The sequence below is a fragment of the Amborella trichopoda genome, chromosome 10 (genome assembly GCF_054954075.1).
Source record: "Amborella trichopoda isolate Santa Cruz 75 chromosome 10, AtrichopodaSantaCruz75HAP2 v2.0, whole genome shotgun sequence".
In the NCBI taxonomy this organism is placed as follows: domain Eukaryota; kingdom Viridiplantae; phylum Streptophyta; class Magnoliopsida; order Amborellales; family Amborellaceae; genus Amborella; species Amborella trichopoda.
In genome coordinates, this window is record NC_142345.1 from 36,331,622 (window position 1) to 36,350,252 (window position 18,631).

The 18,631-nt window shown below is 37.7% G+C and overlaps 1 protein-coding gene and 1 long non-coding RNA gene across 9 annotated transcripts; both read left to right on the plus strand.

Moving 5' to 3' along the window:
• The first annotated feature begins 1,671 nt into the window (after nucleotides 1-1,671).
• EMB3108 (DEA(D/H)-box RNA helicase family protein) lies at nucleotides 1,672-15,907 on the plus strand. 8 transcript variants are annotated; one of them, XR_016042912.1, is made up of 9 exons: nucleotides 1,672-2,167; nucleotides 9,737-10,024; nucleotides 10,168-10,290; nucleotides 10,604-11,043; nucleotides 12,686-12,776; nucleotides 12,875-12,998; nucleotides 14,884-15,036; nucleotides 15,463-15,543; nucleotides 15,624-15,907. XR_016042912.1 is itself a non-coding variant. In XM_011622616.3 (8 exons), the coding sequence occupies exons 1-7, from the start codon at nucleotides 1,688-1,690 to the stop codon at nucleotides 15,532-15,534; spliced, it is 1,869 nt and encodes a 622-aa protein (XP_011620918.2). In that variant the 5' UTR covers nucleotides 1,672-1,687; the 3' UTR covers nucleotides 15,535-15,543; nucleotides 15,624-15,907. The 8 variants fall into 8 exon arrangements, 4 of the variants coding, with proteins under 4 accessions (XP_011620918.2, XP_006836739.3, XP_088706018.1 ...); XR_016042915.1 differs by having other exon boundaries at nucleotides 1,780-2,167; nucleotides 9,765-10,024; XR_016042911.1 differs by having other exon boundaries at nucleotides 15,463-15,907.
• Nucleotides 15,908-17,281: 1,374 nt separating this feature from the next.
• Nucleotides 17,282-18,605, plus strand: LOC148780191 (uncharacterized). Its single transcript, XR_016042921.1, has 2 exons — nucleotides 17,282-17,699; nucleotides 18,245-18,605. It is a non-coding gene; the product is annotated as an uncharacterized LOC148780191 (long non-coding RNA).
• Nucleotides 18,606-18,631: the final 26 nt, after the last annotated feature.

The following is an 18,631-nucleotide window of genomic DNA, read 5'->3' on the forward strand; positions in this document are numbered from 1 at the left end:
GAACATCGGAAGTGAAACAAGCTTTGAAATGGATGAAGGTAAGAAAAGCTTTAGGACTAGATAGTATCCCAATGGAGGTTTGGAAGTGCATTAAGAGATTAGCTGGTCAAGTTGTTTAACAAGGTGTTGAGAACAAAGAAAATGCCAGACTAATGGAGGAAAACTATTATGGTACTTATTTACAAGAACAAAAGAGATATGTAGAATTGTACGAACTATCAAAGGATCAAACTTATGAGCCACACAATGAAGCTCTAAGAGAGAGTGATTAAGCAATGACTAAGGCATGAAATGAGTGTATCTGAAAATCAATTTGGTTTTATGCCAAGAAGATCAATAATTGAGGCTATTTTCCTACCTAGACAACTGATTGAAAAATTTAGAGCGAAGGGAAAGACTTCCACATAGTCTTTTTTTATCTAGAGAAAGTTTATGATAGAGTACCTCGATATTTGATTTGGTTGGTGTTGGAAAAGAAAAGAGTCCCTAGACACTACATTGACTTGGTGAAAGATTTGTACGATGGAGTAACTAATATACGAACACCTGATGGGGAGACGAGAGAGTTTTCAATGACAATTGATCTACATCAGGGTTCAACATTGAGCCCATACTTCTTTGTCTTAGTTATCAACGACTTAATTAGGAACCTACTAGATGAGCTATTGTACTGCATGTTATTCGTAGATGACATAGTTTTGATCAGTCAGACTAGAATGAAGCCAACACAAAGTTAGAACTTGGGAGGGATACTCTAGAATCTAAATATTTAAAAATTAGCCAGATTAAGAATATATAAAATGCAAGATTAATAGTGATAGGAATAGAGACGAGGAAGTAGTTAAGCTCGATGGCCAAAAAATACAAAAAAGAATGCACTTTCGATATCTTGGGTTGATAATCTAAGAAATTAAGATATTGAGGAAGGTGTCGCACATAGAATTAAAGCTGGATAGACAAAGTGGAGATGTGCAACCGGAATTCTATGTGATCGCCACATACCAATGAAACTGAAAGGCAAGTTCTATGGGACACCTGTGATGCCAGCTTTGCACTATGGGGTAGAATGTTGGGCGATCAAAAAACAAGATACCCATAGAATGAGTGTAGTGAAGATGAGGATATTGAGTTGCATGAGTAGCTGAGCAAGAAGGGATATAATTCAAAATGAATACATTTTAAAAAATTTAGGTATAACACCACTAAGCGATAAGATGAGAGATAGTAGACTTAGGTAGGTTGATTATATGTAGCGCAGACCTAATACAACACTCGATAGGAGATGTGAGTTAGTTCAAGTAAAATACCAAAAAAGAGTAAAATGTGGGTCCAAAAAGACATGGTTGGAAGTAGTGAGAAAAGATATGACGATTTTTTATCTTACTGAAAAAAATTATCGTGACTTTTGGTCTTACTAAAGGTATAGTATTTGTTAGAGAAGAATGGAAAAACAAGGTTCATGTAGCCATCTTCAAATAATTAAGATAATGTTTGGATGATGATAATGATTATGAGATCTGACTATCTAAAAATCAAACTGTTTCTATTCAATTGTGAGACATTATTTTTTGCAAGTACTTAGAAGGTGAAATTATAATTTTTTTTTTTTATTGAGGCTAATCTATGTCCGAAAGATGTTATAACTACAAAATAGGATGCTAAAACCACTACTTCTGCGAGAGAGTAAATGAACCGCATACTCCCGAGGGAGTATAATATAACGCTCGCCAATACTCTGCGTCTATTCCCTTTCTGGACTCGTGCTGCTCTCAAGTCTCTGAGCGAAATGTTGCCTTACGCTTCTTCTGCGCTGCGATTTTGCAGGTGCAGATGCCCTTCTTCTTCTTCTTCTTCTTTCTGTTTCCCCTCTCATCCATGGCTCTCATCACCTGCTTCCCTTGGCGTTTGGAGGGGCTTCTCAGGCATCCCCTTCTCACGCCACCGCTTCACTCCTCTAATGGCCGCTGCTCCCCTTAGACTAAGAGAGAGCATGGAGGAACCGCAATTTGAGACCCCTAGAGAGGGACCGGAGATACCAGTATCTAGGGAGAAAATGGAAAGATCTGACTTCTTTGCGGAAGGGGCCTCCTGGAAGTCTCTTGGTATTTCTGACCGGCTTTCCCGTTCTCTTTCAGCCACCGGTCTTCGAAACCCATCAATTATTCAGGTAATTCTCTCTTTCTAGAAATATTTGGATATTAAGCTTATCAATTATTCAGGTAATTCTCTCTTTCCAGAAATATTTGGATATTAAGTTTCAAATGCTTGGATATGTGCTGCCTAAGAGAGAGAGATGCTTGTGTTCCATGCACATAGGCACAGAGAGATTATCATTTGGATGCAAACCTTGAAATCAAATGTTTGGGTTATTCTGTTATTACTCGTCTTGAAAATCTGTGATTCTGTTCAATATAGAATGGCTTGGAGTATTTGTTTGATGGAATGCAGGTTTGTGATGCTTATTTTTTATTTGTTTGATCGGTAGTATTGGGTTATTGCTGGAGAGTGTTTTTGTTTTATTGATGTGAGTAGAGTTGCTGCTTCTATAAACAGAATCATGTGTCCATTATCTCCTGTAATTCCAACCCAACCATTTGTACAATTGTTTATTACCCCCTACTTAGCACGACATACTTAAGTGATCAATTGTGGGGTCATACATTCAAGTAGTACATATTCACCACAAATTGGACGGGAGAACAGAAGTTATTTTCCTCATGATGAGGACATTTAATTTCCTTTCAATTGCATGATAAGTTCTTGCTAATACAAGACGCTGATTATATTTGAAAGGTACACTTGCATTTTGCAAGTCCTGAAGCAATTTGTGGGGTGAACTTGATAACATAGTTATGCAGGAACCATTTCTTTCCCTCATCATACGATTAGATAAACCAATACAGGTACAGAATTTTTTGGAAACATTTCCATAGTATTCCTGAAATGCAATCGAGATTCTGAAGTACCTAGAAATATATTTTCAACAGTAAGTGAAAAAGTATAGTCATATGACACTATTACTAAAATTCTTATATGATTTCCAACCAGCTTTCTACACATATTATCTAACAAAGAAACAAAAAAGATATTTACTCATAACAGTGTGAATTAGGTAGCAGATGCTTTCGTGAAGGAGGGAGTGAGATACTCCAGTTTACTATTTACTTTGGGTGCTCGTGAGCGGTGGGAGAGATGCCTCCCCGGCATCTCCTTTAGCGACTAGTTTATCTTTGTTCTGTTCGTTGCATTTGATCTCATTTAGTAAAACTGTCACACTCATTAAAAAATAAAAAATAAAAAATAAAAATAGGAACAAACTTTAAATCTCACACCTCATCCCCCTCCCAACCCTCAAAAGAGAGCCCCCTTTAATCATTGTGTGGCTTTGTTTATTGTTTATATGGTGCGAATCATTATTATTTGGTAATATTGCACAATGTAGGCTTCTCAAAAAATATTGCAAACCATACCTATAACCTTATGTAACATATACATACTATTAGTTGTAAAATACATATCAGTGCACTCACATATGTATTTATATATAATGTACGAATGTCGTACTAATATCATGCGTCACTCGTATTCATTTAGCAGTAATGTCCATTTCGAAAGGCCATCCATCATGTATCATTACATCAATGCAATATCTAATGGTACATAATCGAGCTAGTGAGGGAACCAATTCAATCCAAACTGATAGGACTAGCCAATTCATCGGTTGGACTGATCTAAATAAATAAAAAAATTATTTCTTGAAGAAATTGTTTAAAACTGACAAGCAATTCCAACTAGTCTTAACTAATTGGACTGTTCTAAATAAAACAATTTTTCTTTCTTGAAGAAAGTGTTTAAAACTGACTAGCTATTCAAACTAGTCTTAACGAATTTTGAGCGACTCTCCAGTTTGATGATAATACTAGGCCCAGTTCTAGGCACACTTCATTGTCTAATGGTCAAATTGGCAGTCTGCTATGGCTTTATAACCAACCACCGAACTACTTAGGGGTTTGGTCCTGTCAAAACCAATCTGATTGGTGGTTAAATTAGTTGGACTGGATTTAAAAGATAAAAGATAAGTAGTAATAATAGTTTAAAAGTATGAAATTTATTGAAAATGTTTGCTTAACTTTATGGATCAATATCAAAGTGGTTAAAACCTATTCGACCAACCGAAGCGAAACCAGTCAAACATTAGTGTTGATCAATTTTCAACCAAACCGGATTTTTGCTTTAGATTAGATCGGCCAAGGCAACCATAGGCAGTCTGACTTGTAGGACCGGACTTTGCGGTCCAGTCTTGATAATTCTGGGACGTACTAACTAAAACATTGCTGAAAACTGTTGCCCTCAATTTACTAGCTTACTAGATCTACTTCCCATATTCTATGCCAACTCTTGGTAACTATGCTTCATTAGGCTAGGTGAACTGACCATAGTAAGGGAACAATGTTGGTAGGGTGGCGTTCCCGCTCCGGAACCTCGATCCCACGGTTCCTCCTAGGGATCTCCTAGGGACTCTGGTTTTCTCAATTTTGGGATCTCGCTCCCAAATAAAGGGGATCACTTTCCAACCATTAGTGGATTCCAGTACTATTTTGAAATAGAGTCCCGCTCCCATCAAACATAGTCCAAGGTTTTAGTACATTATAATCTTGGGTCCCATATATGTGAAATCTACTTTCAAAAACAGATGAATCCAGTTCTACAGTATTCCTGCACCTCTCTCTCCCAATTCCTACACCTCTATCTCTCTCTCTCCCCTTTTTATATAAGTGACAAGTTTTTTAACAGAGCAACAAATTCAGTATTCATGCAAATGGCAAGTTTTTTAACAGAGCAACAAATTCAGTATTCATGCTCTGATCAAATACCAGATTATCCAATAAAATGTCAAATCAAGACAAAGTAACCAACACAACATTCATATTCTAATCCTAAATCCAGATTTATCACATAAATCTTAGAAATTCAATGCATCGCCCTTGCAAAATTCGTGTTTCAATCCAAATACCTGATTATGGCATAAATCACAAAATATATACGAAAAGCAACAAGAAAAACATTCATCGCGTCACTATCTCTCCCTCGCTCTTACTCCTCCCTGCACACACCTCTCTCTCTACTGCACACAACTCTCTCTACTGTGCATGCACACTCAACTCTCTCTCTCTACTGTGCACACACACACAACTCTCTCTACTGCACACACACAACTCTCTCTACTACGCACACACACACACGTCTCTCTACTGCACACACACACACTCAACTCTCTCTCTCTCTCTTATGTACACACAAGAGTCACAGAAATACACAAGGAAAGAGCACAAGCGCACATACCTGTAGCATGGGAGAGTTGGGAGGAGCGACCAGATTCACCAGAATGATCACCAAAAGCTAAAAGGAGCTGTATGGGCTGGTTTTGGGTCCAAGGGTTTGGTTTTGGGTCCAAGGGTTAATATAGAGGGGGGAATTGGGTGGGGAAGAGGGAAGGTGGGGGGGGGGTTGTGTGGGGTACGTGTTGGTGATCTAAGTATGTACTTGTAGATTATTTTTTGGATTTATGTGTAAGGAATATCTTGGTGGTCCGAGGGACTATGTTATTAAAGTTATATCTCTAATGGGATTTGGAGTAAAGATAAGAAGCATGGAGTACATAAGTATACTATGGACTATCTAATAGAGTGATCTATACTTTTAGCATTTATCAAGTAGTATATAGGCACGTGCTGTATCAAATTTTAGTAATATGCATTTAATTAAATAGGGTATGTCATACACATTAGATTTTGGACTAAAGACCACAGACTAAGTAGCAAAATAATCCATACTCCTTAGATTTATCAAGCATAGAGGCATGTGTTGCATAAAAATATGGTTTAAATAGCACTTATTTAAACATAGGATGCATTACATATTACATTTTGGACTATGGACCACAAACTATATAGTAATGTGCCTAAAAGTATTTAATATTTCTTCAAGTAGCATGTATGCATCAAGTAGCATGTATGCTTAGAAATAGGGCACTACGGATTTATTTAATTAGAGGTTGTCATACACTCATATGTACATATTGGATTTTGGAATATGGACTATGGACATACATTAAAGTGTTCAGTAGTATTTAGCATTTATCAAGTAGCATGTAAGTATGTGATGTATAGAAATGGGGCACTATAGATTTATTTAACTAGAGGATAACGTACATATTGGACTCGTTCCCTTAACCAATAGTAGTTGCAGACCTTGGGGCCAACCAACTGAGGACCTTGATTCCTATACATGAAGAAATCTCGATATTAGAACAAGAGGAACCCTGTTATATCAAAAACGGAAACCTCGATCCCTTAACCAAGGGAACCCGTACTAGCTCTACTTAACAACCTCGTTTAATGTGTAGTGGAGCTTAGATTCTTGCTAGTCAAAACCTCGAACCCATCGATATGGGATCTCCCTCCCATAAACCTAAGGATCTCGTTCCCTCTCTTGTTCATTGTACACGCCGATCCCAAACCCAGGGAATTTTCGCAATAGGGCGGTTTGGCGATTCCCAAACCAATCTTGCTCCCGTTCCCGCTCTCGTCTTCAACAACAATGGAACTAACACAGAGTAATAGTTGATACATGGAAGTATATAAAAATGTATGTTAACAGGTTAGTTGGGCTTTTAAGATTTTAGTAATGTCAATGAAGCCCTAAAATATGGCTGCTTTATGAAGTTTTTGAACAAGGAACAGATGTGCTCTGATGTTCGGAGCAATCTCAATGCCAACTATTGTAGGGGGGACATTGTATTTTATGGTTTCTTTTCCGCTAATATGAAAACTTTTTCAGAAATGCAACTGCAAAATCTTAGTAGGTCTATTGCTATGATGTTTCCATATAAAGTAGGAGATGCATATCTAGCATACAATCAACTTGAGTTAGACAATTCCACAATACAAGATGTTTCTTTAAATCATCAATCAGAATGGGAATAAGTTATTTGATTATGGAGTTCTTCTTCTATATGATAGTTGTTAATAGTGTGGCACAAGGTTATATTTGCGATCTGCTTTCTGGGAGCATATGACCATCAAGGGTCTCAAATAAGGAAGCCTCTTATCCCTTTGAACACATGGGAACCAATTATGCAATCAAGATCAATCTTCAATATTGGAACAATATCTTTATGATTTCTTCTGTTCTATTTTTTTCCTGATAATTGGTAACATTTTGTATTAATCACTGTAGAAATACAGTACTATTCTTCTCTACAATTTGGAGGCCCCCTAAGGGAAACACTGGTAAGAGACAAACAGCCAAAACATGGTTCCTCTAGTCTTGGTGAGTAATTATTACAAAACTGGTTTGGGTTGCCCCTTATTTGGCAAGTCTGCTATAGAGTTTACTCGTCTCCATGGCTGATGGACACCTGAATGTACTCCCAGAGCTTATAGAGATTTTGTTAAAAACGTGTTCCACTCTCAATGAGAGGTAAGTATTCTGGTGGCCCAGTTTATAACATACCTTGAGTCTCCCTCTACCACCAGAGATGGACCCTGAGCCTGATTAAACAGTTTTAGGCCTGTAAGCAGTGCGTGCATATCGGCTTCATTTGAAGTGCACAATGCAACCTGTGCTATTTCAAATTACTCTCTCGATGGCCCCCAATTTCCAGATTATCGAGGGAGCACCATTTGAATTTTAGCTTTATAATGTCATTCCCAGGTGTTAGGCGGTGCGAGGATCTCGTGATCAACATCACGGACGAGCATGCAATATGGGACTAGTTTGCCAGGAAAGCCATGGAAGAAACCATGTTGAACTCTTTTTGAATTGTTTCTCACTCTACTACAGTTGATTTAATCCTCCATTGCTTTGAAATGTGATTCCTTACTTTCAAAATTTCTACTATTTCGCTCTAGCCATACCATCCCCAGTATGGCAGGGTTAGAAGCACACCATAAAATCAGAACAGTCCTCAGAAGAGGGGGAACAGTAGGCAGTGAGTAGCTGCTGAATATTGCTGGGGAAGGCCCAAATGGTGCAAAAGAGATTAAATAGGAATACCACAGTGTAGATAGAGGTGGAATGTCTGATTCAGGTTAGGCTTTTAATAGAGTGAGGAAGGGTGTTCAGATTTGTCATTTTTCATTTCCTCTTCGAGCTACACAGTTAACATTTGTCATTGCCCCTTCAAGCTACACTCTTGGGGCTTGGGAGCCTTATTGCTTTAAAGCACTCGTAAACAAGCGAGCACTTGTTAAACACTGCTGTTAAAAGTAGAACACTTGTTTTCAAGCTTGTTGTTAACTTCAGTTTTGGTTACCAAACCTCCTCAAATACCAATTTATTGAGCTATATGAAGAGAAAACAACACTGACGTATCCTAACACATTTAAACAACAAACCCATCTTTCAGCTTATTTCTCTTAAAAACTTTGTTTCCTACCTACCTAAAGTTTTTCATTAATAATAATAAAAAAATACGGCTCATAAAGTTACAACCATAGAGTAGGGCATTTGTGCCACATCATGAAGTAACACAAAAGAAAGAAAATTCGGTGGTCTAGATCGCCAAATATTGACATTTGAGAAAGTTGTGGCGTTCATAACAAGTGTATCAACCACCACATTGGCCTCACGATAAATGTGGACTAGGGACCAAACGCGGTCAGAAAGCTTGTATCGGCAAATTAACAGCAACAATATTGAGCGCCTATGGATTTTTGTAACGATCATGGATTACATTAACTAACAATGATGAATCACTCTCAATCTGTAAAGGGAAACAATTAAGTAGATGGCCAGGTCCACCCCTGCTTGGCATGAAACTCTGCAAAATTATTTGATGCTATGCCAAAGGGATTGGCAAATGCAGCAATAAAGGAGCTATCATCACTTCTAATAATGCCTCCACCACCTGCAAGTCTAGGATTCTGGAATGAAGTCCCATCAACATTTAACTTAAAGTGATTTGGACAAGGAAAAGGCCATGCCACCGGAATGGGGTGTCAGACTTTCTGCTGGCGCCATGCAATCTATAAGACATGAGAGGTGATTCTCTTGAGAAAGTGTTCTCGTCTGGATATCTTCCCCTGAAAAACTCAATGGTTTCGTTCCGCCCATAACATCCAAACTGTGGTGAAGTAAAGAGATAGCCAAACATTTAGTAGACCTTTTGATTTGAATCTAAAGGCAATCCCGTTCCTAAGCATGGTTGCAATGGATGTGTCCAGAATCAGTCATTTGCCGCATCTCCAGGTAACCAATCTCCAAATACCCTGCGAATAAACACAATGGAAAAGAAGGTGGCAGATACCATCTTCATTAGTTCAGCTACAACTCCAGAGCTGAAAAGCACCTGTTCAACAACTACTTGAAAATACCAAATTTTGTCATGATCTTGTGCTGAGTCTTCCGTGGCACAAAAGTTTTGAATGAGAAGTGCTCTCCATTTGGTAGAGAATAAGTTCTACCAATTACACCGGTGCATCAGCAATTTCAGATGTAGACTGATATTTAGATTACACCGAACTGAAACAAATTGTCGTAAATTATTCCTTAGAAGTGCAAAGGTAGTGAGTACATGATGGAATCTTCTTTTTTATGTTAGATTGTTTAGCCTGTTTAGGATTTAATTTTTTAGTGCTTCCTTATCATCTGTCTTTTAGTTATCACATAAAAAGAGTAACTCATAACATTTTAATAATGGCTCATCTCTCTAACGTTATGTATATCCTGATAGGCCGCATGCATACCATCGATTCTTTCAGGAAATGATATTATAGTCGCAGCTGAGACTGGAAGCGGCAAAACACATGGCTATTTGGTTCCATTGATTGACAACTTGTGCACAAATGCTGATGTAGTGGAAGATAAAAATCACAATCAATCTTTTCCGATGCCTCTCAAATTTTCTCTTGTGCTGTGCCCAAATGTGATGTTGTGCGAGCAAGTTGTTAGAATGGCTAAATGTCTTTGCAACTCTGATGGTGAACCACTTCTGAGCATATCAGCTGTGTGCGGGCGGCAGGTAAAATTTCCATTTTATTTATGCATGAATACTTGCTATGACCCAATATTTTCAAAGAGGCACCATATGAATTTTTACATATAAAACTGGTCTTGCACTATTCTTCATTTTATTCTCATTTTTAAAGAGGTGTGAGATTGCAGGGGTGGCCAATGAGACAACCTGATATACTTGTTTCAACACCAGCTGCCCTTCTGAATAACCTTTTTGCATTTGACCCAAGAAAGAGAAGACGATCTGCTTTTCTACGGGATGTGAAATCTGTGGTAAATTTCCATATTTGAGTTAAACATGCTTCCTTGCTTTTCATGTGTAGCAATATAAAAAAAGTTTACCTCATTTGGAAACTCAACCGATTGTTAACCATGTTTATTAGAGTTACTTCATCTCTATTATTGATTTTCTATCGCAATGGACATGTATCATACTGCAAGTCTTTATTTGTTTTATGATTTTTGCTGACAATTATTCTTCTGTTTACTTTCAGACAAATTTTACAAGTTTTGTTATTATGTGAGGTTTTAATTCTTCATGTGATGCAGCATTTTGTGTGATACTCTTTATAATTTCGCATGGCAGGTATTTGATGAAGCTGATCTGTTGTTATGTGGGAGTTTCCAGAATCAAGTTGTTCAGCTCATAAATATGTTCCGGTTTGAGGAGAAAAAACTGTCAAAATTGGGACATTCTATGTTTGATAGCCCAGCTAAGGAGATGGTCAAATCTTGGGTGGACTTCAAGCCTGAAGAGGAAATGGAGCTCGAGCCAGTTGCAACTGTTGAGGAGGATGATGAGAGTGATCTTCCCCTTGAAGATTTTGACAAGGAGGATAATGCTGAAGGAAATAAAGAGAATGATTGGAAGCGAGTTCGAAAAACCTATATGCGTAGTAAGCAATACATTTTTGTGGCTGCTACCCTTCCTGAAAGTGGCAAGAGAACTGCTGGTGGAATATTGAAACGCATGTTCCCTGGGGCAACTTGGTGCAGTGGAAATTTCCTCCATCGTCACAACCCCCGGTATTGCATCTTAGCGCGCTCTTTTATTTTCATTTGCATATGGTGAACAAATATTTCAGGAGGCTTTCGTAGCAAAGATGCCATTGTTAATAATTGCAATATAGGAATAGTAGACAAGAAACAAACAATCCATGAAATCAGAACCTAAAAAATGTATTCGTATGTTCTTTCCTTTTCTTGGTGATGTCTCCATATCAACACTAACAAATATGGGCTTTCTCTAAAAGAAACCCATCTAAATTCAGTATCTTTGATCGAACTTTGCAGACAGTTGAATTGGATATCCTATCGACATAACATTTATCTTTTGGCTATTTCAAACCCCACATGCTATAATAGATGGAATTGTTTGGAATGATGATTTGTGTTTACTCTTAACCATTCCGTGTTTAGACATTATGTCAGCAGCATGTTTAATTTTTAGAGTTGACATATTCCTAAAAAAGGCCTTCTGGAAAAATGGCTTGTTGCAGTGGTTTTTTCCACTTTGGGTCAAAACCTGTATTTATCATTATGGTCGACCTTGCAATGTAGGCACTTTTCTTTGGGGCTCATGACATTTTGCAGTAGAATATTGCGCATGAGAATTGTAGCACTTATTTCAAAGAGGTCATTAAATCGGGAAAGAGTCACAAAAATTTGACTGTGGCAAAACCAAAAAGACAGTAACAACTCCTGTATCAGATAACGTACATTACTTGCATTATTTATGTGAAGCTTCAAATTGCTATTTGGTAATTATTTGGGAGTACAACTCGGAATTATCCATGACGTTCATGGAATAGGATTCTTGTTTCTATACCCCTTTGTGTTCATACTGTTTCTTTATGCAATATTATATTACTTTTTCTGTGAGTGAAGTGCATAAAAGTGCAGAAGTGTAAGATTTACGATAAAGGATTGAAAGATTGACATGCTCAAATGTGTGATGCATTGTATCTATGCAACTAAGGTGGTGCCGGAAGTGTATATATTGGCATGCTCAAATGCATGATACATTGTATCTATGTAACTTTTTAAATACTGAAATAACCACATGCAATCTTTCTGCAACAAGTGTGCCAAAATTGCTAAAAGAACAAACAACAACAACAACAACAAATTTATGTTGTTGTTTGACACAGTGAGTTACTTGTTTCCAGTTACCAAGCATCTCTACAATTGATGTGTACTATGTAGTGTTATCCATGGCAAAACCTTGGGAGAAATCTGGCACTTGATCCAGGAGTTACAATCAGAGTAAAATATTAAATAATTTTACCATGCAATTCAGTAACAACAACAAAAATATAGTCAGGAAGTGTTTGATATATGATGCAAATGTCTAGCATTCATTGCATTTGTCTTAGACTCTTATGTGAGAGATATAGAAGCTACCTGTCTGTGCAGCACAGAAAGTGCAGTACAGTCGAACATACCTATCCTTTTTGGAACCATGTCTTAACACTTGTCTCCCTGCCTTCGTCTTGTTAAATTGCTAGATCATATACATCTATACATATATAATCTATAAAGTCTGTTTTATCATTAAGAAAACCATTTTTTTTTGTGTTTCTGTTTAATCCATATTCTTGCAATGGAGGAGTCATTCAAAGGTTTTAAATGGGAATAAATTGTTCTGTTCTGTTCTTTCATGTACCAGGTTAAATCAAAAGTGGACAGAAGTGACAACGGACACACAGGTTGATGCACTCATTGATGCAGTGAAAGGAGGTGTCGATTCCAGTAATGGTGTAAGTTGGACCATGGTGTTTGCAAATACTGTAGATGCTGTCGAATCAGTGGCTAAAATATTGTTGAAAGTTGGCATTGAATGCATTTCTTACCATAGTGATAGTTCTCTGGAGGAGCGTATGAAGAATTTGACTGATTTCAAAGAAAGGGGTGGGGTACTTGTTTGTAGTGATGCTGCTGCACGTGGACTTGACATCCCAAATGTTTCTCATGTTATTCAGGTAATGTACGTCCAATTGTTAAAAATTTAAGCCTTTCATTGTGCATCCCTCCCGTTTGTTTGCGTAAATTATTTATTAGTCTTACTGCACAGTTGCACCTTTTATCACCACTTAACAATATCCAGGCTCTCGTTTCTTGAGTGTGCAAGCAAAATATTAGGAAGAATAAAATAACACATTTTTATAGCCAATCTTCAGGGAAAATATTGTCTTTTCTAAATAGTTCTATGATTCTGTGGAGGTCTTCAATTATATCTATCAATATCTTCTAGAGAAACTGCTAGTTCACAACTTAATCCATAGCTGAAATTTTCTTCTTTTCTTTTTCTTTTTTTCTTTTCAATAAGTTTGTACAAAATAACTTATATTTTGACGTTTTGGATTGGTGATGCAATTTTGCATTATATATGGTATGCCAACATTTCATGCCTAGTGTACAAAAGGTTTTCTAGGGCAGCTCAGTTTGGATTGGTTATGGAATTTTGCATTATTATATATGGTTTGCCAGACATTTCATGACTAGTGTGCAAAAGAGCAGCTCACAATACTTGTGGTTCTTCCCATGCAAGCATATTGATTATAAGTCATGATTGATTTCAAATGGTTAATAATTTGATCAGAAAGGAGAAAAAGCTATGTCAGACATTTCATGACTAGTGTACAAAGAGCAGCTCACGATACTTGTGGTTCTTTCTCTACAAGCATATTTGTATAAGTACAAAGCTCTTTGTTTGAATTCGTCTAGATGGATCTGTCCATATGTATAGATGGATCTGTACATATTCTTTGGGGTCACATCACTAAATCACTGAAGTTACCAAACTTGTTTACATTTAATTGAGGAAATATGGCTGAATCTGTTAGTTTTTTTTTTTTGATGCTGTTAACTGTTGTATTAAAAGAAGTAAAGGATTACAGTGGTCCGTTGAGAGGGCCCACAGGCCGGGCCTCTCGGCAAAAAATAGGTTTCCCCATAGGCCAGGCAAAAAATAGGCTTCCCCATGGAGAATAGGCTTATTCAAAAATTGGGTGGTATTGGCCACCATTTCTATTTATAAGAAGTAATTTCATTGAAAGAATGAAAGATCAAGGAGCAAGTCACCACATAGCTCTCCTCATAACAGCGAATTATTGTTAATCGCCATAAATTTTGTTTTTCTTTTGAAAAACTTTAGGGGCATGTTTGATTGGTGGAAGGAGCTGTTAAAGCCACCTCTTTGAGCGAAAACTTTTGTGGTGGATACTAATGAACTAGAAAAAACCCTAAGCTTCCACATTCCTCCTGATCTATCTAAAACACATTTACTAGATCTCTGTTATCATGTGCAGTCTTAGAAAACCTCTGTGAATAGGTGAACCTGAAACATTTCTTGTACCTCAGCCAAAGTTGGATCGTCCATCACAAACGAACCATTGTAGCATTTGTTATCAACCCCCATCCCAATTGCCACCCCTGAACCCAATCCGACTAAGATTGCCCATTGAGTACCCATCAAATGTAATCTTCGTAACCCTTAATGGTTATGTATGACACAGAAACCTTAAATTGCCTTCAGTCCAGTGCCATCCAACTCTATGACTTTGACCTCACCTAACAGTGTTCTCTAGATGGATGAAGTGATTATTTCCATTTTGATAGTATTGAAATCTTTTATTGCTGTTGCTGTCACTGTTGTTGTTGTTTTTTGTGTCTTGAAAACTTTTATCCTTGTTGTTGTTGTTGTGTGTGTTGCTTGAAATTAGGTTTGGCCTATGGTTTGGCTTGAACTAAGTCTGTTTGACTACATTGTTATTTTATTGACTACTGGCAATTGGCAACTTCGTGGATTGAGTCTGGTTTTTTGGAAACCATCTTTGACCTGCTTTATATTTTCTGTGATTCTAGGCAGAGTTTGCAACATCAGCAGTAGATTTTTTGCATAGGATTGGTCGTACAGCAAGAGCTGGTCATTCAGGACTTGTCACAAGCTTGTACACTGAATCCAATAGAGATCTTGTTGCTACTGTAAGGCAGGCTCAAAAAGCGGGACAGCCTCTGGTAATTTTTGGTTCATCATAATTAAACTTCACTATAACATCTGGGTTAGACATGTCTCAAAATCTTATACCTGACAATTCAAATTTCTTAAAGCATTCCTTTTTCAAGTTGTCTTTCAACTTCACCAAAGAGTAAATTATCTAAACAGCCATTAAGAACTTGAAAGAACGGTTAAAAACTGGTTAATAGACTGCCAATATGTTTGGCATATAGCCACATTTTTATGAAGATTCCATCATGGGCCTACTTAGGTAGCACATTCCATATCTACCTCAGATGTGATTTTTTTGTGTTTCATTTTGTTTTGACTTCTGCTGGACAACTAGGCTGGTAGCCTTTTTCCCTTAAAGTGATTAACTGCACTTCTTGTTTGCCTAATTTCTTAATGTTTTCCTCTGTTTACCAAATTACTTGGCAAACTTGCAGGAGAATGCCTTCAGTAGGAAAAGAAGCTTCCGAAATAAGCTTAAAAAGAAAGCTTCACTTGTTGCTACCTAACATCCATAGGTGATTATACCTAAAATATACTTGTAGCATCCGTAGGTGATCATACCTGAAATGTTCTCGGTTACTGCATTTGCATGCAGAGTCATCCACGATTGCAGAGAGAAAATGTACAGTTCCATTCGTGGATACTACATGGACAGGAAGCATCTTCACTGAGATATCATTGTATGATCTTATGCGAATACCCTCTTTTGTTGGTTTCATTACAGTGGTCAGTCACAGATTCATTTTTGGGTGTTGAGCAATATTTACTGTTTTATTGCTGATGAGTGGATAAAGAATTCCTGTGTATATGACAAGATTGTAAAAACCTTTTCCTACTTGTTTCTCATGAAGTTGTGATAAAGTTGTATTATAGGGAAAATTTTGATTCGTTGCAGTTAACTACCTATTTATGCAACTTTCAAATCTAGTACGAAAAAAGGTTTGAGGGCGTACATAATGCTAAAATGGAATTAACTTGGTTGCCTGCCTTTATTTTCTCTAAAACTTAGTAAAGACAAAAGGTAAAGTACTTCTAAGAATGTTTCATGGGTCACAAGAGAGAGAGAGAGATGAAAGTAGGGCTGGCCCAGCCATGGCCCTAGCTAGTTTCCCATTGGCCTGGCCTGGCCCGGCCTGGCCATGACTGGTCCAAAGATAGGCCTGGCCCTAGCCCTATTAGGCCAGGGTAGGCCAGGCCAAAAGAATTTTTAGAAAGTGTAAGGATAAAAATAAAGAAAAAGAGGGCTGCAGTGGACTGAGGGCCAGCCCGGGCCCATGCCCATACCCATGCCGAGTCCTACCCTTGGGCGGAGGTTCCTCGGCCCTGGCCCTAATTCTTTGAGGCCGGCCACCCACCCCATTGCGCCCCTAGTCAAGAAAGTAGCCACAAGACAATAAATATGGAAAACGAACTGAGTTTGTCTTGAGGAGACCATTTATCTTTGGGAAAAGTTTATATAGAGGCGAGGTTTTAAACAATCAAATTTGAGCTTACCTCAAAAATTTCATTAGAAGAAGTTGTTTTGATACTCAAACATCCTCAAATTGATCATCTTGACATCAAGATGTATGGACATGAGAAAAAAATGGATATCAAGTTTTGGAAATAGTGTATTTTGTAATGTATTTTTGCATTGTCAATTTTAAAGATTTTCAAGTTTTTATAAATCTATCGATCTTCACTATTTTTTATGCTTTAAGCTTTATAAATAAAGATGACAATATATTTTAAGCCCATCACAAATATTTTCATTATTGTAACTACATTTCTTGACATTATTTGAAAGTAGGCTCTAATTTGATTGTTTAGAGCTTAGGCTCTATAAAAACCGCACCTTTTATCTTTTGTACAAGGAGGTCGCAATTATTCTTGTCCTTTAAATTTCAAAAAATGGGTGATCCTTTAAATTTGTAATTATTCTTATCTTTTAAATTTCAAAAAATGAGTGATCCCTTAAATTTAAAAAAATGGGTGATTGTAAGATTGATTATTCTTGTCCCCTTAAATTTAAAAAAATGGGTGATCCCTTAAATTTCAAAAAAATGAGTGATTGTACGATTTTCATTGAATAAACACAAAATTCTAAAAACAAAATCCCCGAATTTCATGATTCACTTCACGCGATCTAATTTAACATCTAATTAGTGTCTAATGATTGAAAATAATTATGACCTCCGCGCACAAAAGATAAAATGGTATCTTTGTAGTCACTCTCAAAATAACATCTTATTTTCCAATGGTCCCGTAGAAAGATGAGTGGCTATTACAACTAGGAAAGGGACAAATTGAGAGTACCTCTCAAGCTGGGTAAATTGGAGAGAACGTCTCGAGCTCTTGAGCATGGCCGCGACGTTCTGTCAACAACGATCACCATCTTGGTAAGTTAGAATTTTTACTATTTTCTTGGTAAATGGCATGGTTTTCATCCACCAATGCCATGAGGCAAAAAGTCTTTCCAATCAACCCTGTCACTTGCGACAAGCTCATTTGTTAATTTAGCCATGGACAAATCACCAATTGAGTCTTTCGGGGTGGAGGAGAAGAGTAAGGCTGGCAACGGGCCATATGGTCAAACCCTAAAACATCAGAGCCAGGGCCAGGGCCAAAAATTCAGCTTGAGTGCCCAGCCACCTCAGCCCGAGTGCCAATCCTAGGCCGAGAGACATGGCTGGTCCGTCTTTGCTTTTCTTTATGTATATGTTTTCTTTGTTTCCGCTAGGCTTCGCCCAAACCTGGAGTGAGCCAGGTTGGCTTACCTATCCAAGGGTCCTGGGTTAGGCTTGGGGCCAACGTCCCTACAGCCTGTCCTGGCCGCTGGAGAAGCCCTACCCTAAGCTGGAGATCTTGACACTAAAAATAAAGAGGAACTCCAGAGATACATGGAAAATCTTTAGAAAATGCTGCCTGGTTCTTTTCAATACTTTGCAAGTATTTTCATGTTTAGAAAACGTTATGTGCAGCGGAGCTTCCGCTTAATAACTGGATGCAACTATTTTTATGTCGAGAAAAATAATCTCTCATGAACACAGAAAATAAATATAAGGAAAAGAAATATTGTCTCTCTTATTCTCCATGTCCTCGCCCGCATTCAATTTGGAGACCGCCTCCTATGGGTCTCTTAAACTTAATTTTGATGGCAGCACCTTAGGCAACCCTGGTCCTGTTAGAATTAGTGGATGGCTGAGAAACCATGATGGTGATACCATTTTTTCTTAGGTTGTCCTTGCAGCAACAGCACAGCCAACCAGGCAGAAATTTCATCCCTATTACAAGGATTGGAGATTATTGTCAGTAAAAGGCGACTCCCTCAACGTTATCAAGTGGTGCAAGCAGGAACAAAAAATTCCTTGGTCTCCAGATTTTTGGGTCGAAGATTCTAGGCCTTTGCTCCACACCTGGCCTCCATCTGTCATTCTCTCATGTCTATCGAGAGGCCAATGGAATAGCCGATGGGCTTGCTAAACTTGGCATCTCCTCTCACACTGTCAATTTCTGATGCTTTAATAGCTCCTTTGTAATTTGTTGTTGTTTCGGCACTTTTTCAATAAAAGTTATACCATTGTCAAAAAAAATAAAATAATAACCCTACCACAATCCTAAGCA